This window comes from Sinohyriopsis cumingii, chromosome 10 (assembly GCF_028554795.1).
Source record: "Sinohyriopsis cumingii isolate HCF-2022 chromosome 10, ASM2855479v2, whole genome shotgun sequence".
Taxonomy (NCBI): Eukaryota; Metazoa; Mollusca; class Bivalvia; order Unionida; family Unionidae; genus Sinohyriopsis; species Sinohyriopsis cumingii.
Window position 1 is genome coordinate 18978345 of NC_142970.1, and position 24125 is coordinate 19002469.

Sequence of the window (24125 nt, forward strand, 5' to 3'; positions counted from 1 at the left end):
TCACAGGTCAGGTAAAGGTAAATGCAGTAAGTACAGGTCAGGTAAAGATATATGCAGTAGGTATGGGTAAGGGAAACATGTCTTCAGTAAAATTGAGTCAGGGAAAGATTCCTGCAGTATTACAGATAAGGGAAAGGTGACTGGAGTAAACACAGGTTAGATAAATGTGTCCGCATTATGTACTGGGCAAAGAAAGGTTTCTACAGTAAGTACATGTAAAAAAGGATGTCCGCAGTAGGTATAGGGCAAGTAGCGGTGTCTACAGAACGTAAAGTTCAGGGTTAGGTGACTGTAGTAAGTATAGTTCAATTTCCTACGATTTTCGACACCCACACTCAAGAATTGTGTGTTTGTCATTTGTGTAGATTTTGTCAAATCCAGAGTTGCTAAAATCACAAGATAAAGCTTTATTTTATGAATCCTCAAGAGAATTTATTGCCAGGTATAGTAATGTGGAGATACACATGGACTTGTTAATACTAGTAATGCATTCCTAACATAGTATTATTATATTTGTCAGTTAATTATTACTGGTTGAAAACGAAGCGTTGAATCACTCTTTGCTTCCTTATGTGATGCAGTGTCCATTACTTTCTGATCCACTGGCGAAGTTTTCGGACCACTGACAAGTTCCGATTCTGTCGTATCGGAATGTGAAATATCCAAAACACTATCCACTTCCGGTTCCGGGTTCTCGCTGTCGATCGCTTCAGAGCCTGGCAACTTGCAACATCCCAATTTCATAACAACTGGCTTGGACAGATACAAACATACCTCTCCTAATCCTTTGAAACCCACCTGAACACTGACTTCCACGTTGCCTGTAAAGGTGTGACTGACGTCGGGAGTTTCCATGACTAGAAGCAATAAAAAATTGACTAAGAGAGTGCACATAGATTACAACCATAATCACTGTTACTCATTGGTAACTCTTGATATCTGAAAGGGAACAATCATATATATATATATATATATATATATATATATATATATATATATATATATATATATATATATATATATATATATATATATATATATATATATATATATATATATTGGGCACATTATCGACCTCTAAAATTGTGCAGATTCATTGACTACCAAGAATCACAATGCTACGAAACTGGTGATGATTCAAAATAGTTTGTATGCATATTTAGAGTTTAATGGTCCACCTGATTACACGGCAAGGTTAAAGGTTAAGTTCATAGAATGTAAAGTAAATAACGATAATCTTTAGAAAAATGAAACTTCTCAGATAAACGTAAATCTTTACAAGACAAGATATAAGAGGAAAAGGTGCTTAATTTATTTGAATATATATAAAATATCTAGAAAGGCTTATTATATTTAATAAGGATCCATATTTGCTATATAAATCATATTCATGTTGTACAGTGACACCTGCAAGGTATTTCCACTGGAGGTATGCACGATTCAGGTATGTATGTCCAGTACGTGAGCGGCAAGATACCAACTCGTCTCTGTGATTTGCTATGTATAAGATGTGTCACTCTTCATTGATGGGGTTAATGTTCCCAAGTTTTCATTCCACATTCCACAGAACTGTATAATGTTTTAAGTTATATTAAATCTTCCGTTCCGTAAAAATTGACTGCAAGTAGCTTTGGCTGCCTTAGTCACCGTTTTATTACCTATAATGTTAATGTGACTATACAGCCAACATCATTGAATACATTTTCTAGATTTATAGCACACTTGATCCTATTTGTGTTTGACTTGGGGATTTTAACTGGTTGCAAACATTAAGGTTTTGCAAGGCCTAAGTATGCCAAGGAGAACCCCAAAACATTTTGGAACAGGTTATGGTATAGTCAAGAATGTGAGTACAATTGTAATTTATGACGTGAAAATGGAAGATGTATCTGGTAAATGCAGCTGCAGTCTTCGTTCTCTCTTTAGAACTATTTGGTAAGAATGAAGCAATGTGATTGCATTGAACTGGCAAAACATAGTATTTTCTTTTAGGGAGCAGGTCTGAATAAATATAAAAGCTTTCTTTTGAAACAGAACAGTACAAAACAAAAACTTTTCTTAGGTGAATGTTTACGAGTAACATCTAAGTTATTGTTAATCTGTTGTTGATGCTATTCCTCGCATCAGACAACATCATAGAAAGACAACAGCAATAGAATGACAACAAAAATATAAAGGAATATAGCGTAAATATTTAGAAATAACATACCTTTAAAACCTTTCATAACATACCTGTAAACTATTTTTTCATAACATACCTGTAAAATGTTTTGTCCAGCTCTCTCCAGAATAATTCAGTATAACAATTAGGTGAGGAATGTATGTTGTGTCATTTCTGCTCACCGTGATGTTAACTACAATGAATCAATAACAAACCAGTTTAAATTTACACGATTATTTATCATGATGCCTACAAAAACATGTACGTCGAAAATATGTATGTATGTATGTATGTATGTATGTATGTATGTATAACACTATTTGTACGAACACGGATAAAAGTAATTTACGATTGGTAAAAAGTGTGATTACCTACCTGGTAAAGCATATAGAATATACACATCATGTGGAAGAGATAAGAGAGAAAATGGATGCATCTTATGTTCTTGGAAATCTCCAAAATATAGGCTACTAACTTGTGTAGGTCAGTAGATAGGTAGTTAGATATGTAGGTAGCTCAATCTCTGGTGATAGGTAGGGAGGTGTGTTCGTAAGTAATTAGAAACTAAACAGCCTGTAATTTTCAGAACTTGAGTGACTAATACAAATATGTTCTGACAAGGATATCGTATACCCTGTTTAAGCTTGACTAATACAGATATATTCTGACAGGGATATTGTATACCCTGTTTAAGCTTGACTAATACAGATATGTTCTGACAGGGATATCGAATACTTTGTTTAAGCTTGACTAATACAGATATGTTTCGGCAGGGATATCGTATACCCTGTTTAAGCTTGACAAATACAGATATGTTCTAAAAGGGATATCGTATACCCTGTTTAAGCTTGACTAATACAGATATGTTTTGACAGGGATATTGTGTATAAGCGTGGCAGATACAAATATGTTCTGACAGGGATATCGTATACTCTGTTTAAGTATGACAAATATAGACATATTTTGACAAGGATATCTAATAGTCAGTTTACATGAGACGGATACGGGCATATTCTGATAAGGATATCGGATATACACTGTTACAGTCATGCTCTGATTTAAATGTCAACAATTTAGAATTGTTGTTCCCTAACAATAATTGTTTTTTTTTAAATAAAATTTGACACATAAAAATGTCCCTTTTTGTTTTGTTTCCGTTGACAACTTCAGCACTATGACAAAGATATTTTGTATCACTCTTTTGGCACAAGTTCTGATTTGTTTGTTAATTTTACCGATTACAGACATTCTTCTACAAAGGAATCATTGTATGATTAGGACTTTACGTATTATTTATAGCCTGTGACGGTAGCCAGCACGAAAATCTTTTACACTCTTGGAGTTACCTGTCTTTGATTTGACCTTGATGGTGCATGTTTCTCCACTCGGCAAACATTTGCACGTCGGTTTTACATTTTCCAGGGACAGTTCACCGCTCTTTCCATTTGACAACGCAACAGGAGTTGAATGTATCTTTTCATCGTCATAAATCTCAAGGGCAAAGTTAGGGTCCATGTCATCGGAGTCATCAGAGATCACATCATCGTCACAATTTGTTTTCTCAAGTTCAAGTTCAGGTTCAAGGTCATCTGGGTAATCTTCGAGGATGGTGATATCGGGCTCTTGAAACTTTTTGTTAGCGTTCGCAACAAGGTCCGTCTCCAGAACTTCGTCTATATCTGTCGTAGTGATACCAATGGGAGAAAGCAAATAATTGATTTGTGAAGTGACCATGTTAAATCTGGAAAAATTATAATTTGCTACAGAATTTTAAATATTCATACACTATAAACAGTTTCTTAAAACGAAAAAAAAAATATCAGATTTTTTTGGCCGTACTTTTAACTTCGGATTGGTGCAAATGATTGAATAAAGTGGTAATGACAGTCCTGGCTATTTATTTTTAAAGTAAAAACAGAACACGAGAAGCATGAAGAAACAGCCGTTACTTTCATTTCTTTTTCCTTTATCTTTTTTTTGTGAACAAAACTTATTTTTTCATACATGTGTTTTCACGTGAAAATGTTTTAAACATCGATTAAATTTGCTTTTTTGCCACCATAAGAACATATATTCCATGACCAGCACCAAATCTGCTTCAAAATGAAAATGCTTTTTTAGGATTTGTTTCCTAAACCAATATTAATACGTCATGACCATCAGAAGACTACGATTTCTAACCAAATTTGTCAGAACAAGTAAAAATTGTTTTCGAATAAGTGAAATTCAATGTCAGTAACCTGGCTTTTTCTTCTTCAAATTAAAAATAGGAAAACATTATACTCCAGTGCCACTTCCCCTCATTCCCTCCTTTTCCGATATAGTAGGTACAAACTGCATTAGTCTCATCCTGACATTATGGTTGATTTGGGAGTGGGGTGGGTTATCATGTTAACATTCTCTGGGGGTGGGGTGCGCTCTACAAATATTAATGACTTCTGCGATAGTGGCAGGTGTGAGGTGAAGTTGTTTACATTTGCAACCTGCACACTGGAGAAAATGTTCGTATACCTCAATGTTACTTTCATGAAATTTTTTGGGATATTGTACTTTTGATATAAGCATACAGATACCCAAAATAACTTGCCCATTTTGCTCAAAAATCAGCCTGAATTAGTCTAAATGTCACTATCTTTAACAGTCATTAAAATAAGGAAACGAAATTTGCCAGACTAGACAGACCAGCTTCTGAATGTGCAATGAATGAATTACCATATATATATATATATATATATATATATATATATATATATATATATATATATATATATATATATATATATATATATATAATGTAATCTTTTTTTTCACAATTTACCACTGAAGTCCAGAAAGAGAAAAAAACTGACCATGCGGAGCTAGCAGCTTTTGAGAGATGCACATCTGAAGTAAGGCCAAGCTGAAAAGTCTGTAGCCCATATTACACACAGGAATCATACATCAACATAAATGGATATCAATTCTTTGGACAATAGCTAAGATGTAAAAGGTCAGTTTAAATAACCAGTATAACCAGTGAGGAAACCCGGGGAAATTCGTTTTTTTAAAAATTATAACCTATGCAAAATACGAAACTATAGAACGTCACCTTCCTTTAGAGGCAACTAGAGTAAAGTGCATTGCCCAAGGATGACGACAGTAGCCACCCCTGACTACTCCAATAAATGAATTTTGAACCCGCACCCGTTCTTTCCCGAGTCGCGCACTGAGAGCAGCAGGGAAGTTGTACAGACCCCCTGGCACAGACTAAAATAAGCCTCCCATCAAACATTTCTCCGTAGAAGCCTCAGAAAGCAGAAATAAAGCCTCCTACGAAAATTAATCGGCGAAAATCCGACCCAAAGTGCATTTTCAGACATAAAAAAAAACAGCAATTTTGGGGGGGGGGGGTATTGTAAAATTTATTTGTTATTGCAAATTTGGGCTGCAAATGCTAATTTTATTTCACATTAAAACAATATCATTGAAAATAAGATGAGTCGGAAAATTAGCACAGTTGGAGAGCCTCAATCTGCTAGATTAGCGCGAGATCAATTAGCAGCAGTAAAAAAGCTTATTCCGACAAAACGACTATTTAAGAAAAAAGTTCGTGAGTACGATGATGAGCAACATCATATTGGTGAAATATCGTCAAAGTTGTTGAGTCCAGTCACCGGAGCGATCGAACAAGTCGCATATGGTAGTAAAAAGGAAGATAAGGAACTTAGAGAGCTTGGGCTTATTCCTATGACAAGAGATATCGAGCAACACACTCGAGTTGTTCCTGGTCATCTTGATCAAATTCATCAAGAACAAACACAAGCACGTCAAGCACAAGAACAAGCACAAGCACAAGCACAAGCACAAATTTTGCAAGATCAATTACAACAAGCACAAACACAAGCGCAACCAAAACGAGAAGAAGAAGAACGAGATCAACCCCAAGAAAGAAGAGGAAGATATTCAGGTGCCAATAAATTTACCGATAAAGCAGTCGCAATGATAAAATCAATGAACCAGGATGATGTTGTAAAATTTGCTTCAGAAAATTATGATAAAGAAATACGAAAAAAATTTATGAAACCCGGTGAGGACAAAAATATAACATTTGCTAAATGGATAAAGTGGATATATTATGTGCACAGGGGCGTCACATCGGTTAGATCTAATGATCCAGATTATTCTAGATTTTTAGATGATATACGTTATTATGAACACTCAAGTTATACTGATCGGTCGCAAAAATTATTATCTTCATCTATTAGATCAGAAGAATTTGAATCAGAAGAATTTGAACCAAAGGAATTTGAATCAGAACCAAAAACAGGAAGCGGATATTCAGTTTGTCCCGACAATGTTGTTAATGACGTATCTCGCCTCGAAGTATTAATCGAAGGAAAACGAGCTGGAAATAACTCTCGCGAAATAATCAACGAAGCATCAGATATTTGTCAGCGGTTATTTCGCGGCGGTGTAATTGATTCTCGCATTTATAAGGAACTTATTGACGAGCTTATCGATTAAAACAACATAATTGAAATAATATGATTATTCACAAACATCAACGCAGACCAGCACCGGTCCGCGTAGTAAATTCTAGATTGCCAGTATATAAATACGTTCACGGTAATGGATTTGGAGATATCGTTAAAAGCCTTGTTACTCGAGTAGCGCCTAAAATTGGTCCCGTGTTCAAACAACTAGGATTAAAAGCAATAGGAAAGATTGGCGAGACCGCTGTTTCTGGTATTAGTAATTTAGCTAGTAAAGGCTTTAATGCTGTCAAAAGTAAAATATTAAATTTAATACGTAAAAAAAGACCAGTCAGATTACCTATCACTAGAGAGATGCCGCCCGAAATTAGCAAAACCATAAATGAAGCAGCAAATAAGAAAATAAATGATCTGGCGCAGGAAGTTGCTAAGACGAATATAGCACATGAAATTGCAAACACAAATCTAGCTCATGAGATTGCAAACACAAATCTGGCGCATGAAATTGCAAACACAAATCTTGGAAATACAAGTTTTGTTTCAGGAGATGGTCTTCGTTTTAGACGATATCATTAGTAATAATGTTTTCACAAGTGTCAAATGAAGTGTTTGACATGGACGAGCCAGTAGGTAGGGACACATCAGTGCGAGATTTTCAGTATTTCTCGTACGAGGTAGTTGAACCAAATACACCTAACCGCAAGGAAATTCAAGTTCACGATACAACAAGATATTTTCTTCCGTCTGAGGCGTATATCGAGGTTGTTGGGATACTTAATAAAACCGATAATACCAACTACGATGCAAATTTTAACGTTGGATTTGTCAATAACGGTATCATGGCATTATTCAAGAGTGCCACTTACATGATTGATGGAAGAGAGATTGAATCAATCACTGACAATGTTGATGTAGCAACAACGATCATAGGCCTAGCAAGATACTCGGATGATTTCACCAGATCGGCTGGTCCTAGTATGATGTTTGCTAAGGATAATTCTGATGCACCGATATTTAAACCGTTTGTCGTTAGACAACCGAATAATCGCGACCTTCCTAATCCTGTCCCTGCTGCTATCGAAAATATGATAATTAATCAAACTGAAAATTATAATCTTGGATTTGCTACGCGAAAGAAAATGTTAGTTGGAGCCGAGAATAATTTCTCTTGTGCAATTCCATTATCTCACATTTTTGGATTTTGCCGGCATTTCAGGAAAGTTATTTATGGAGCGAAACATACAATTTCCTTTATTCGAGATGCCGCGGGTAATGATAGAGCCATTTGGCGAGAGGCGGGTGCGGCCGGCGATGTTGGTAAGGTAACATTAACTAAAATTACTTTGTGGATGCCAGCAGTAACACCATCAATTCTCGAGGAAGAAAAATTATTATCATTCATGAATCAAGGAGGAAAATCCATCATGTCCTGGCTAACAACAACAACCGACTCCTCCGATGTTAATATGAACGGAATATATACTTGGCGAATTGCGTCACAGCAAGGTGTTTCAGCGCCCAGGCATATCTTCATTGTTCTTCAAAATGCAAATAGATACGATCAAACTCACAGTCACATGATATTTGATCAATTTGGGGCAACAAACGTATCATTAAGAATAAACGGTCAACAAGAACCATCCGAGGAAATAGCTATTAATTTTACTAATTATTCCACTGCACGCGCGTATCATCGATTATTAAGTTTTATGGGTCGCGATCAAAATATTGATACCGGATTGCAAATATCACAGTTAGATTTTAATACTCTCTATCCCATCTATTACTTTTCCCTGGAACATCTTGATTTGGTAAAGCAGTCGGTTGTCGATATTCATTTCAAAGCCAGAATTAACACTGGAGGACCGGCAAGAGCCATCGCGGTTATTCTTAGTGATAGAACAATGATCCTAGAAGGCATCAGTGGTAGAATGAGAGTCATCGACGCGCCCGTAGAAAATATGTGATAAATTCTAAATTTAGATAAAGTGATTATTAATATGCCATACGAACACGTCAGCGTAACACTGACCCCGGGTCAGATAAAAAAACTTCAAGCAGCAACAACGGCGCGAAGAGGTTTGAAATTAATCTTGAAAAATAATCAGATTCACGGTGGACCTAACAAACTATCACTGACACGAGGTCAACACGGACGATTTACCAAAGCCAGATCAATGAATTCTGGTGTTCATGTAACTCTCTCCATTGGCGCAGTGAAAGACATGATCAAGGTAGGTGGCTTCCTTCCTTTCCTATTGCCTTTATTAGCTCCGTTGATAACGGGCGCGTTATCAGCAACGGCTGGATTCGGAGTTAAAAAATTATTGGATAAAGTTACCGGAGGAAGATACGGCAAAAAAAAATACCATCGCGGATCCGGCCTGAGACTAGGACGACCTCCAATGTATGGATCCGGCCTAAGATCATCACGCCATCATCGAATTTAGATTTAATCAATGAAGCAAAGAAAAAGAAAATAAGATTTTTCAGAGGAGTATTCATGCGAGATCAACTACCGCACAAACCAAACTCTACCGAGACAGGAATAATTAACCTCGATAAAAATTCCGGCCCTGGCACTCACTGGGTTGCGTACGCGATTAATCCTCGCGAAATCATTTACTTTGATTCGTATGGACTAGCACCACCAAACGAATTTTTCAAATATATTTCCTCGCTGAAACTTCCAGTTTGGTATTCAACACTTCCAACGCAAACATCAACCGATCCACCAATATGCGGTCCAGAATCAATTAACGTTCTTGATGCAATTTCAAAATCATCCCGCCCTTATCACAAAATTTTATTTGAATACACCGTAGATAAATATCATGGTTGATATTTACGGTAGATCTCTCTTTAGAAAGAAAGAAGAAACAGATGAAGAAAAAAAAATCGATACATCAAATTTTGCAACCAAGAAAGACATTAACAATCTTCTATCGTTGGCAGAGATAAATCCTGGTGAAATTGCTGTTTTTCAAAACACCGAAGGTCGATTACAAACTAGCAATGTCAAAGTAACTGATATGATTAGCCGAGATGAATATAACGAACGCATCAAGCAATTTACTCAGTTATCAGATTCAGTAACAAAATCTATCACTGACGTTACTAATATTATCACAAGTTTACCATCAAAGGCAAATATCGCAGATGTAGAAAAATCTGATAAAGAACTATCAGCGACATTATTGTTAAAGTTGGATAAGGCAGTCTACAATGAAGATCAGGAAAAACTTACAAAGCAATTAACTAAACTAACTAATGATCTTAAAAAACTCGATGAAACCTTAAAACAACTTAGCAAGAAAGTTGATGATAATACAAAGAAAACAACTGATAATTCATTCGTCGCAGATCAATTAACAAAGAAAAAAGTTGATCAGGAATTGCACGATGATCTTATCGATAAAGTGAGTAAGATCAACGAAGATATTACTAATATTATCGCTGACGTTTCTGAAATAAAAACCACAATGGATAAGAAAGGCGATAAAGTGTTATACGACGATCTTAGCAAGACAACAAAGAAAATTAGCGATGATATTGCAAAAATCAATAAACACATCGAATCGTTACGTGGAAGTGATGATTACGATGATCTTGTTGAAAAAACAAAATCCATCAACGATGATATTGCCAAGATAAACAAAGATATCGAAGCGGTGCGTTCACTAACATTTCAAAAAGCTGATAAAACATCACACGACGATCTTAGCGATAAAACAAAGAAAATTAGTGCTGATATTGAAACAATGCGTGTGTTAATGAATCAGAAAGACGAGAAAACAAAATCTATCAATGATGATATTGATCAAATCAGCAAAGATATTGAAACAGTTCGCGGATTAGTACACCAAAAAATTGATAAAACATCACACGATGATCTTGGTGAAAAACTAACAAGAACAACCAGGGACGTTACTAACATTCTTGCCGATGTTACAAAGATAAATACTGCAATAAGTGAAAAGGTTGATAAATCATCACACGACGAGAAAACAAAATCCATTAATGATAATATCAATCAAATCAACAAGGACATTGAAACGGTTCGTGGATTAACTCATCAAAAAGTCGATAAATCATCACACGATTATCTTAGTGAAAAACTAACAAAAACAACCATGGACGTTACTGGTATTCTCGCAGATATTAACACAGTACGTGAACAGAAAATCGATAAATCATTATATGATGAGAAAACAAAATCCATCAGTGATGATATTACTAAAGTTAGTAAGGACATTGAAGCAGTTCGTGGATTAACACAACAGAAAGTCGATAAATCATTATATGATGAGAAAACAAAATCCATCAGTGATGATATTATTAAAGTTAGTAAGGACATTGAAGCAGTTCGTGGATTAACACAACAGAAAGTTGATAAATCATCACACAATGATCTTGGTGAAAAACTAACAAGAACAACCAGGGATGTTACTAACATTCTTGCTGATATTAACGCAGTTCGTGGATTAGCGATTCAAAAAATTGATAAATCATCACACGACGAGAAAACAAAGAAGATTGATGAGGATATTAACGCGGTGCGTCAAATCGCAAATCAAAAAGTTGATAAAACATCACACGACGAGAAAACAAAGAAGATTGATGAGGATATTAACGCGGTGCGTCAAATCGCAAATCAAAAAGTTGATAAAACATCACACGACGAAAAAACAAAGAAAATCAGTGATGATATTACTAAGGTTAGTAAGGACATTGAAGCAGTTCGTGGATTAACACAGCAGAAAGTTGATAAAACATCACACGACGAGAAAACAAAGAAGATTGATGAGGATATTAACGCAGTTCGTGGATTAGTAAATCAAAAAGTTGATAAAACATCACACGACGAAAAAACAAAGAAAATCAGTGATGATATTATTAAGGTTAGTAAGGACATTGAAGCAGTTCGTGGATTAACACAACAGAAAGTCGATAAATCAGCACACAATGATCTTGGTGAAAAACTAACAAGAACAACCAGGGATGTTACTAACATTCTCGCCGATGTTACAAAGATAAATACCGCAATTGTTCAGAAAGTTGATAAAACATCACACGACGAGAAAACAAAATCCATCAACGATGATATTAACGCGGTTCGTGAATTAGCTAATCAAAAAGTTGATAAATCATCACACGACGAGAAAACAAAGAAAATCGGTGAAGATATCGCCAAAATCAATAAGGAAGTTGAAACGGTTCGTGTATTAGCAAATCAAAAAGTTGATAAAACATCACATGACGAGAAAACAAAGAAAATCGACGAAGATATTACTAAAATCAATAAGGAAGTTGAAACGGTTCGTGTATTAGCAAATCAAAAAGTTGATAAATCATCACATGATAATCTCCTAAAAAGAACGAAGAAAATCGGCGATGATGTTACTGGTATTCTCGCAGATGTTACCAAGATAAATACCGTAATGGAAAAAAAAGTTGATAAAACATCACATAATTTTCTTGACGAGAAAACAAAAAAAATCAACGAAGATATTATCAAAATTAATGAAGAAATTTCCGTGATACGTCAAATCATTAATGGAAAGGTCGATAAAACATCACACGACGATCTTGAGAAGAGAGTAAAATCTATCAACGAAGAAATTGCTAAGGTAAATACAGCAATAAGTGAAAAAGTTGATACGACATTGTACGACAAAGAAATTCTAAGTATCAACACAAAATTATCAAAATTGAAAATTAATAAACTTTCGAAATTTAATATACCAGATCAAGTAGTGGCAGATAATTTATCCTGCCACGTGTCATTTGTGTTGGGGGCACAAGATCTTATCTGGACGCCTGAAAATGATTCTTTTTCTTTTACCGCGCCGATACAAGGTATTTATCGAATATATATTCTCGCCGGAAAAACAAAATTTAGCGTGAAGTCTGTCAAATACAACATTTGTGAATATTATCCTGGATTTTTTATTATTTCTATGAACAAAAATGATACTGAGACTTTCAGATTAACACCGCCGGATAGAACCACCACGGGACAAGTGTTTTATTTTGTAATTTTCGAATTTTTAGCCACATGGCATGAAATCTCTTCAGGAACAATAGTTGCCGAAATAGGGAAACCCCAACCAGCTGAAAAAATTCCAGTAATCAAATTTAGCTAGATAAACTTCCAACTAGCTGAAAATTTACTAAGAATTGGCTAGATAAATAACTAATAAATGACCGCATCGGATTACCGATATAATCTTGCGCGATCATGGCAAGATTCGCTAAAAAAACAAATAGACGAGTATCAAATAAAAATAAAGAAATACCAACGCAGATTAGTTACTATTGATGTTGTTGTTTATACCGCATCAGCAATAATCGCCGGTGCGGGTATTGTTTTATCCGTGGTAACAACAATCGCGCCAATCGTAGTAACGATAATAATTTCATCAACAACAACGATAGCCGGTGTTCTCAATATCATTGCAAGAAAAATATCTTCGTGCACAAGTGAGAAACTATTATCGTACAAAAATAAACTAACTAAGATCAATGACGCATATTCGAAATTATCATCGCTGATTTCCGAAAGTCTCAACGATGGAGTTATATCCGATATAGAATTTTATTCGATGATCAGTATCTACTCTGAGATTGAACAAATGAATAATAATAATGTCAGAGTTAGTCCAGATAGTGACAAACACAACACCGCCGACAACAACGTTAATATCACTAAGCTCAACTAATCCAGAATTTAGTATTAGTTTTCCAACTCCAATTGGTGCAAGGGAAATGGCATTGATACAGTTACGAGTTTATAATAGCTGGCCTAATATCAGATCAAAATCATTCGGTAAATTATTATCAAACAATTCACTTGTTGTTGCTAATAAGAAAAACGCCGATGGAACTCCTAATTGGTTTGCCGTTAGTATTCCAACTGGCAGCTATGAGATAGAGCAGATCGATAAAGAGATCAACACTAGAATATCGAATATTACTGGTGATGCAAATCCTGGAATAAAAATATCCGCGCATGAACCAACGCTATCGTCGATCATTGAAGTATCATCACCATATATGGTGGATATTTACCATTCGTCAATCAGGACGGTACTAGGCTGGCCCGAGATAAATCCGGCAAAACCAAAAAAACCAACGATGTTTATTCCCGGCTGGCACGAGGAGGGATTAGATCCGCCTGAACCAAAAAAATCAGATTTTATCACCGATGAAGGATATTACAAAACAACAATCAAACACAAAGATCTTGTCGAAGATGCCATCATTCTCATGAATAATCACAAAGCCAATTCACTGTTTTTTGCTTTCACCGTCCAAGATAAGTTATTCTCATGGCTGCCTCTTTCCCTAATGTCCCCCCCCGCTGGAGTTGTCGATTTTTTCCAAAATAGAAAGATAAAACCAATAGATGGTATCTTGGTAAAAAAAACCATCGATGATTTTAACCAGGAACATAAATTACAGTTAATTTTACTAAAAAAAATCTTTTACGATTGTATCTCAGAAGAATCAGAACCGTGCAATAAACTTATCATCGAACAAATTAAAACTCTTAATCAACTCGCGATTAATGTTGAATATTATCATAGCATGTTCATTCGGGCCATAATCGATGATATATCAGTCGCTGATCATAGCAGTTTTCGGTTGATCAGGAATTCTGGAGAAAAAAAGAAATTTATGTTATTATTTGGATTAACCGAGAAAACACTACCGAATTATAAAATTCCCGGCTATAACGTTGATGAAATGAGAAAATCCGTCACCGATGTCATTGATGATTTATTTCCGAAATTGCATGACGCATGGCTGGTTAGCAAAGCAAAAATAAGATCGATTCTTCAGCATGATAATAACGAAGTTGGACAAGGAAGACACATTTCTCCTGGGATAGTTAATATAACCGAAGTGATTGCTGTTTATCTTCACGCTGATGTTGTAGAAGGAAGTTATAATGTTGATCCTGCAATATCAAAAGCGGAACAAGGTTTTGTATTATACACATTCTCTCCTAACGTCTCTCCTGGTTACTTGATAATAAAGGAGCCGGTTAATCCGTTTTACCTACGCTGTCATAATCGATTATTATCAAGAATAAATTTCAAACTAACAAATCAAGATGGAAATTTACTTGATATTCGCGGAGAAACGTTAAGTATCAGCTTGTTGGTGAAATCGTGAGCGAGAGTCTTTGATTTTTAAATCTGTACCCCAGGGAAAAACAAACGAAAAAAATAAATAAAATCCATGAGAATTTTTCAAAATTAATCTTTTTTTTTATTTTGTAAATTTATACCGTTTTAGGAATCAGAGATTCTCTTGCTTTATTCTCATCAACAAGTTTTTTCAACTGTCTAACGCGCGAACTTGTAATTTTTCTTGATTCATATGCGTCGGATAAAATCAATCTAGCTTTTTCTACCAGCGTCGATAATTTAACGAAATCCTCGACGTGATCATCGCTGACTGTCGCAAGTGATTGATACATCGCGATTTGAATTTTCTTTATTAATTTATATTCTGACGGCAGGGTATATTTATATTCGAGTCTCCCTAGAATAATTGTTTCGAATTCTGATCTGATTTTATTCACATCAAGGTCCGATGGGAGATCTATTTTTCTTTTCAAACTATTAATCTCTCCCATAATATCGTTTATTATTTCTTCGTCCATTATACTAATTTTGTAGTATTTAATTATTCTTCGTCGTCATCATCATCGAATATTATTGGAATATAGAAGAATCTGATCCACTCGCCGAGATTGTAGGAAAATGTTCTGTGGTTTATTCCCTCCGCTACTCGCCATATCGATATTGGAGTAATTTCATAAAATTTCGCAGCAGCATATATCGACACAAATGCAATTTCTTCATTTGTTTCTTGATTTACCGACTTAACTGACTTGGCATCTTTCGGATACCTTCCAGTGTTACCGAAGGAACAATTTTCACTTTGAGTCACAGCCCGAAGGTTAGTTAATTCATTATTAAGTTTATTTCCATCGATATGATCTATAACCAAATTATCCTTGATGAGTCCATTGAAACATTCGAACACAAATCTATGAACGAAGTAATTTGTTTTTCTTCGCCTATTATTTTTGCTGATTGTGAAATTGAGATATCCATTCATATTAACACTACCAACAATATTCTTTGTCCTGATGTGTCTGACATTTCCATCGGCAGATGCTTCATAACCCTCGATGGTTGGATGCGATTTATACTCGTTCATGATTTTCATTGCAGGAATCGTTGATTTCATTTCCATATATAATATTTTATACTTCTAAATCATAATTTGCTTTGAAACGATTAATATAATCTTCTTCACAAGAAATTACTGAGGAAGATTTCTTTTCATAATATCTTCGTAATTCACGATATTTCTTTCCTCCACAAGAGAAACATAATCGAGTCTTTCCTCGAATACCAACTTGGCAAACCAAACATCGTTGTGGTCCTTTGTTACCTCGTCGAACTTCGTATATGTGAGCGCCGCAATATTCACCTCTACAAGATTTGTCACATGATTTTGTTGATCCAACTATTATCCACGCACATTGCTTCATTATTATAATTAGATATTTGTCTAAAATATAATAATGGAACTATTTGATCTTGATGAGGCAGAATATATCATTCCTGAAGTTGATCGTGCGAAGAAGGAATTTTTCGATGATGGAGCAATTCATGTTTGGTCAACTTGGAAAACTAACTTCATTGATGCTACGATGAATCTGGAGCGAGCGAAAAAGATAATCGAACACATAAAATCTGAACACAAAGAAGAGCGATTTATTTTCGGAATAAAATTTATTGCACAAATGCCTGATGATACTTGGATTATTCGTGATAAACGAGATCCGGTACGCGGCAGTAAGAAAAACGTCGTTCTTGATAAAAATTCAAAACCAGGATTGTTATTGGGAATTGATGGTCCTTATTACGCTAGAGCGTATCCATCTAGTGCTGTAGTTTATGGAATTTATCGGTTGAATAATAATCCTGATGCGAAAAATTTACCAGCGATGAAAGAATCACCGATGATAAATTGCGTTGCTGAGCGCGTCATCGAGCACATGAAAAATGCTCGTCGCGGATCTGGTCTGACCCAATTGAGATTGGATAAAATTAATTTATGGGCAAAGACAGTTGCTGATGGTGCATCGATTGATGATGTTGCTGCGTTGAGCAAGAAACTTAAATTTCCTATCACAGTAAAAACGCTATCGGGTGAAATATTATATTCGTCGCCGTATAAATCTCGAGGAACACCAATCGAAATCGTTGATCATAATTCACATGCGTGGACTCAGTCAGTGATGATATTCCCGAAGGATCGCTCCATTAAATTCTATCCCGTGGAATTTTCCACGGATGGCGCAAAAGACAATTCTGATGCAATGTTCCGATATATCAAATTATTAGCCAAGTCTGATCCAATATCGGTTTGGTTATTTTCTAGCGAAGAAAGATACGATCAATTTATCTTGCCACGCGGAGATATTTACCGTAATGAAATACTGCATGAAGCGATGAAAAATATCGCGGAGAAGTATTCATCAAATCCAAATCAGTTGCTGACAAATTGTTTTACTGTTCCGTCTGTTGCCGCTCATGCCGCCAGAGAAAGAAATTCGTGGAAACCTACAAGGAATGAGTTTCTTAATGATATTCAACTTAGCTGTATCGAATATGGCCATGGAGGATTATGGAATACCAAATATTATTTCGAAGATATGATCTCCGTTGTCATGAGCGCGTGCTATCCTGGAAGTTTCCTCGGATATGGCGATTGTGCGGATTACTTTGCTAAATTCGGCCATCCAACCAACGAGATGACGAGAGTGGCAATTAACGGACCGTTACCCGATTTTGTCATGACCGGATTCGCTCATGTTACTTCGTTCGAACTTGCTGAGAATTTACATAGGATTTGCTATATTTGGTTTGGTCGGCATTTATCTCAACGCAAATGGGTCCCTATAGTGCTGTTGAGGTATATGTTGGATTCATCGATGTTACTATCGCTGATGGTGAGTGAAGCGATTATATCCTATAGGAAACAAACTGAAGTGTGGTTACCCACGGACTGCGAGAACGCGAAAGATATTGGAAGAAAAATCATTGGTAAATTCACTCAAGGAGGATCAGTTGATCATAAACACCGACACGCTAGATTATTCATCAATGATGCTGAGATGGATTTTATTATTGCCGATACAGTATCGCGTGGAATATTCTGCAACAGAGAAAATATTATTATTGATGGAGAAAAATTAGGAACAGTGATAACTTATCTCGATGGAGAATCGGCGCAGTATACTCATTTAAGATCATCGATGCTCGCTTATGTGAGTATCAATTTGCTGTCAATGATAAATAAATTTTCTGATATCGCGGTAAGAGTTGCAACGGATTCGTTTTATATCGATAAGAAATATCAGTGTAGATTGGAAAATTTAATTGCCAATGGAGATTGGGGAACTTGGAGAATAAAAAACGAAGATATTCTAGATTATTGCGAAGACGCTGATGTAGAAGATTGCGATAAGTTTCATAAAGACCAATGCGATGAAGTATCAACAGCAGCATCCGCATTTGATCCGATTTCACGAAATAAATTCGTTTACCTAAATGGTCCTGGCGGTAGTGGTAAAACAACAAGAGCAATAAACTTATTTTCAAATTCTGATATGATAGTGTTAACTCCAACTCACAGACTAGCGCGAGAAATAAAGCAGCGTGGTGTTAGTTCTTGCACGTATCACAGTTATTTCAAATATAGTGGTGGATTATGGGATCCGGCTCGAATGGGAAACAAATATATCAACAAGATTATAATATTTGATGAAATTTGCACAGTAAATTTAGTTATACTAAAATCATTCCTGAGTTGGCTAGAAGAAAAAAATACTGCAGTAATAATGTGCGGCGATCATGGACAACCTGATCCTATTGATGGTGAATCTCCTCACAGGTGGCTTAGAAATTTTGTAGATTATTATGAGGAGATTGATGCTGATTATAGATCTAATGATAATTTATTGACTGAGTTTAAAAAAATGATTCGGTTGCAACCTAATAAATTTCAATGTGATGTGATGAGAAAAATAATTGACGAGACTTCGATGGATAATTTTCTAACTTTGTGGCGTCCAGATCATTTGATTGTTGCTAGTAGGAAAATTATTCGCGATGCTATTCAGGAAATACTATTCAAGCTTCACTGCGAGAAATTTCCAACGTTGCAGGTTCCGTTGTGCTATAGGCCTGCTGATACCAGAAAACAAAATATTAATGTTACTTTGCCATGCGGAGAAGAAAAAATATTAGTTTTGAATGATATTATTTTCGTTGATATTAATCTTGTCAATGATGCGATAAATGCTGAAAGATCTCCATGGAAACTTGGATATGCAGCAACGATACACTCGTCACAAGGATTAACAGTAGATGGCCAAGTTTGGATTGTCGATGATAGAATTTCCTGGTCAAATTTAGTTTATCTAGCCGTGTCTCGAGTAAGAAAATTATCTCAGTTGGGTAGAATTAAATTTCACATTAACGACGACGGCGGTAATTGAGTATCATTTGGAATTACTTGTAGTTCCTCTTTGGTAAATCCTCGTTGTGGTGCTAGTGAATCTAAGAAATAAATTGCTGGTCTTCCTGACGATCTTGTTACAGCTGATATTTTATGTGTTGTAACGCTCCAGGTTGGATCAGTTGCTCTTTTTCTTCCTCCCTCGGCTTCTCCTTCCTTATATAAATATCTGACTATGACGCTACCTAGCACAAGCGGAATTATGGAACTTCGCTTTAGTGGTATATTTGGTTTTGTAATTGCAGTTGCGGGCTTCATTGATATTGTTCGTGTTACTTCGTTATTTAGTGCGTTAATCACGTGAGGTAATCTTGTTACCCAATCGTGAGATCGTTTATCTTGGATAAATTCTCTCGCGTATTGATATCCGAATAATCTTTCTGCTAGTGTTTTGTTGAATCTCTCAACGATAGCTTGATTGTGATGAACACCAACTATGCCACGCCGAATTTTAACGTTATTCTTTTTCATCAATGAAGTAACAACACCAAGAAATTCTCGTCCTGGATCAATTTGAAGAAGATTCGGCCATGTTAGTGGAGATCGAGAGTAAATTTTCTCAAATGCATTTGCTATTTCCGTTGCTGTTTTATTCGATAATGGTTCTGCTTCTTTGTATCTACTAGCAATATCAACAATCGTCAGAACATATTTGTATGTGATTCCATTAACGGTATCGTAAGGAAGAAACATTAAATCGGCTTGATGAACTTCGTTAGGTACACTGACGGAAAAACTCGCATATGGTATTTTCTTAGGAGGTGGAAGATAAATTTGCCAAACCGCTTGCTTTGATAACCATGATGCAGCGGTGGATTGTTTTACTTTTGCGGCCTTGGCAAGTTTGGCAATTGCTGATTTTCCTCGCCAAAATCCTCGCGGAGAATAATATATTTGCTCCATTATAAATTACCAGCACCTAAAACTAATTTACCTTTCATTGCTCCTTTTATCAACCAAGTTGCCAATTTTTCTCTGAATTTTTTATTAGGTACTGCGTCTATTGCGTGAATTAGCTTCACATCAGCGAGATGTCTTTGTTCTAAATCTCCACTGCGATATGCAAGATCGTGATAGTAGCACGCGTTATCAATAGCATTTACTGGTTCTTCACCAGGATTTGGTTGATTATTATTATTAAGTCTTATATCTAGTCTTGTACCAGGTCCGCAATAGTTGTATCCTGGCAGATGCTTTTCTCCTGGATATTTCGCCCAAGGCAATCCTGGCAGATTTGTTAAGGAGGCGGCAATGTCTCCTCCGGTTCTACTTTTTTTTTTACAAATCTAAATTTGCTTGTTCCACAAACCACACATTCACCTTTGATTGCATTCCTGTTGTTGCGCGTAACGACTTCGATTGGATTTAGCGTAGCAGTTCGAGTGCGACACTTAACACAATATGAATCCATAATATTCTAATAACATGAATGTAATTGATTTTTCAGCCACAAAAAAACGCGAGCAAGTAAAACATATCGAGGCATTACCAAATTCGATTAGAATGATAATCATTGGACCATCTGGTTCTGGAAAAACGCAATTGTTGCTAAATTTGATAATGCGATGGCTAAAATGGGATAAGTTGTATTTGGTTGCACCATCCGTTGATGATCAGCGATGTTATCAAGTACTAAAGGAATTTAGCGATAATACTGAAGATGGCACAATAGAATTTATAACGGATATCAATGAAACTCCGTCAGTGGAAAGTTTAGACGGTGATGCTAATAATCTTGTTGTTTTTGATGATGTAATGCTAGATAAGCAAACTAACCCAGCTAGGATATTCTCGCGTGGCCGACACAAGAACACCGATGTGATTTACGTGACGCAGCGATATACGCAAATTCCAAAGGTGATTAGAGATAATTGTAATATTTTATCGGTATTTAATGGCGTTGATACTCACACGCTGAGGAATATTCATCAAACTTGGTGCAACGGCGACATGGATATAAATAAGTTTAAAAATTTCTTCAGTCACGCTCAAGCGACACCGCACGGATTTGTCACGATTAATCTTCATGATCCTCGTAGTAGATATCGAGTTGGTCTTGATCAAATTTACTCATAAAATTGCAGCCCAAATTTGCAATAACAAATAAATTTTACAATACCCCCCCCCAAAAATTGCTGTTTTTTTTTATGTCTGAAAATGCACTTTGGGTCGGATTTTCGCCGATTAATTTTCGTAGGAGGCTTTATTTCTGCTTTCTGAGGCTTCTACGGAGAAATGTTTGATGGGAGGCTTATTTTAGTCTGTGCCAGGGGGTCTGTACAACTTCCCTGCTGCTCACTGAGCCACAAAACCAGTCGTATAATGTGAATTTGCACGTTCGTGTAAAACACTGTCATGTGTTATACTGAATTATTTTATCTTATCTGCCACTTTGCAGTCTCCTTGACAGCAACTCTATTAGATCTATCGCACATATTCGCTCACGTACCCCCCAGAACAGTTGGTTGTTTTCGCTGCCGTACAATTTAGCAATATTATCTTAAAAAGCCTGGGTTTAAAAGTTTGACCACTGGTATTTTAGCAATTGCAGATCTATACAAGCCTAAATATGATTAAAATCATTGCTATATTTTGGGGTATTTATTTTTGCGATTTCACTCTAATCCCGCTAAAAATTCTCCACCGCAAAAAAACTAGCTACAAGACATTGCAGTTGATGATCAAAGTAAATAAATATTCTATGATATTTGAAAAAGTGTAAAACCGTAATTCGCAAAACGTTAGAGTCAATCAAAAAACTTCCAAGACAGTAAATTACATCGCAGGATGGCTTTGATGATTTTAGAATTTGTTTCTTGTTCTATTCCAAGACTGATTTTGTTTTTATTTTTAAAATCATTTATTGACTGACTGACTTATTTATTAAGAAGAGGTGAAATAAATGGATTCGGTTGAGGTTTGCAGTTATTTGGAACTGTACGTGTGTTTTCAATGTAGCATTTAATCAGGTTTTCTTTCTTAGGAACTACATACGTGTTTTCAATCTCTTGAGGTTTTCAGTCTATAGAACTGTAAACGTGTTTTCAATGCAAAAAGCTGAATGGACAGAATTTAGTTAAAAAGATAAATGCTATTGTGGCTCTGAAACCAAAATTTGTAATGTAGTATATAGTTCTACATTCTGTGTTCGAGGTTTCCAGGCCGCCCAGTGATATTATTAATTTTTACAATAATACATACAAGTATTCCTGCTGAGAGGGATAACAGTAGTGAGAAAAGGCACTTTTGTCGTCAAGGGAGAATCATACAAAATAATGATATATTAGAAGCTGCCTGATTTTGTTGTGACTCATTTGAAAATATCGGTGGCTGTAGTAAAGCAGCATAAGTCTCTCTCTCTCTCTCTCTCTCTCTCTCTCTGTGTGCATCTTCTGACCCTTGATGAGATGGTCGTCTACTGCTAGCAGATTACAACAACAGTAGCAGCTGTAATAGCGACAACAATTTATATATATATATATATATATATATATATATATATATATATATATATATATATATATATATATATATATGTGTGTGTGTGTGTGTGTGTGTGTGTGTGTGTGTGTGTGTGTATTAAATAGACTTCATCTATACCTTACCTATCAAAATATCTACTTCTTGTAGTATAAAGCTGTGGCAGCGGGATGCAAGAACCACGATAAGAAAGGCTTGCAACATTGTAGGCATAATGACAATATCCACCTCTCCAAACGTTTCTTCAGATAAAAATATTCAATGACTGATATATATCTCTTACACTTCGGTCGTTTATTGACTTGATGTTCAAGTGTATCTAGCAGATATAAGCTACATCCGGGTCTATGGGATGGTTGAGTCTCACGTGTACATGTATGTCCACTTGTATTTGACAATAACACGGAAATACGTAGGTTTAGTACTGAAATGAAAGGGATGTCTAGTGAAATTCGACGACGATGTGATAATCATCATTGTCATTATAACCACTACCATAAGCACCATAATCATCATCGTCGTCGTCACCGTCAGCGTCATCATAATCTTTTTCAGCAGCAGCAACAACAACAAGATCAACACATTCTAATAATGACCAATATAACAAGTACAGTACTACTATTAGAACTACTGCAACTATTATAATTACTATTAACAAGACTATTCATCCTTCATTTCTTCCATCCATCCAGATCACAACGACTACTAGTACCAATGATGCTGGTACTTTTGCTACTACTATAGGTTCTGCTGCAGTTGCCGCCACCACTATGACTATATTACCCTGCCGCTACTACTACTGTTATTATTATTATTATTGCTACTACTACTAACGCTAATTCTACTACTTCTGTTGCCGCTACTACCACCACTACTATTACTACTTCTACTGATGCTACTATAACTACCACCACTACTACACTTTCTTTTTAACGTGGCTAAACATTTGTCAAATAATTTGTTTGGAAAGTGCCACCTTCAAGCAGCCATCGTACTGAACGATCCTAGTGAGAAGCCTGTTTAAACTTGATGGAACCTTTTACGAATCCAACTCGAAGATGAATCTCTCTCTCTCTCTCTCTCTCTCTTTTTCTCTGAAGTCCGGTATTAACACAGGTTCCGTTGCGCACAATGACTTTATATTCTGAATGCAAATATTAAATTACCTGTATACAAATCAAATGTTCAAAATATAGGCAGCTGAGAAAAACTGGCCTTTGACATATTGCTGGTGACACAAGGGTGGAAAATACAGCTACATCGTGTTACCGGCATACCGGTTTACCAGGGTATAATTTCCTGTGTTACGTACTATGGTGTTAACTTGATAAAAATTAGAGCAATATCTTGGTTCCAGCATTTGACAGACGGTTTTATGACCGAGCTAGTGTCAAGGGAGC

The 24125-nt window shown here is 35.9% G+C and overlaps 1 protein-coding gene across 1 annotated transcript; it reads right to left on the reverse strand.

The window, feature by feature from the left end:
- Nucleotides 1-406: 406 nt before the first annotated feature.
- Nucleotides 407-23070, reverse strand: LOC149789675 (uncharacterized). The gene is made up of 4 exons (XM_089971690.1): nucleotides 22851-23070; nucleotides 3508-3840; nucleotides 2259-2354; nucleotides 407-857 (listed from the first exon to the last, which is right to left on the reverse strand). The coding sequence occupies exons 1-4, from the start codon at nucleotides 22936-22938 to the stop codon at nucleotides 517-519; spliced, it is 858 nt and encodes a 285-aa protein (XP_089827816.1). The 5' UTR covers nucleotides 22939-23070; the 3' UTR covers nucleotides 407-516.
- Between the last annotated feature and the right edge of the window lie 1055 nt (nucleotides 23071-24125).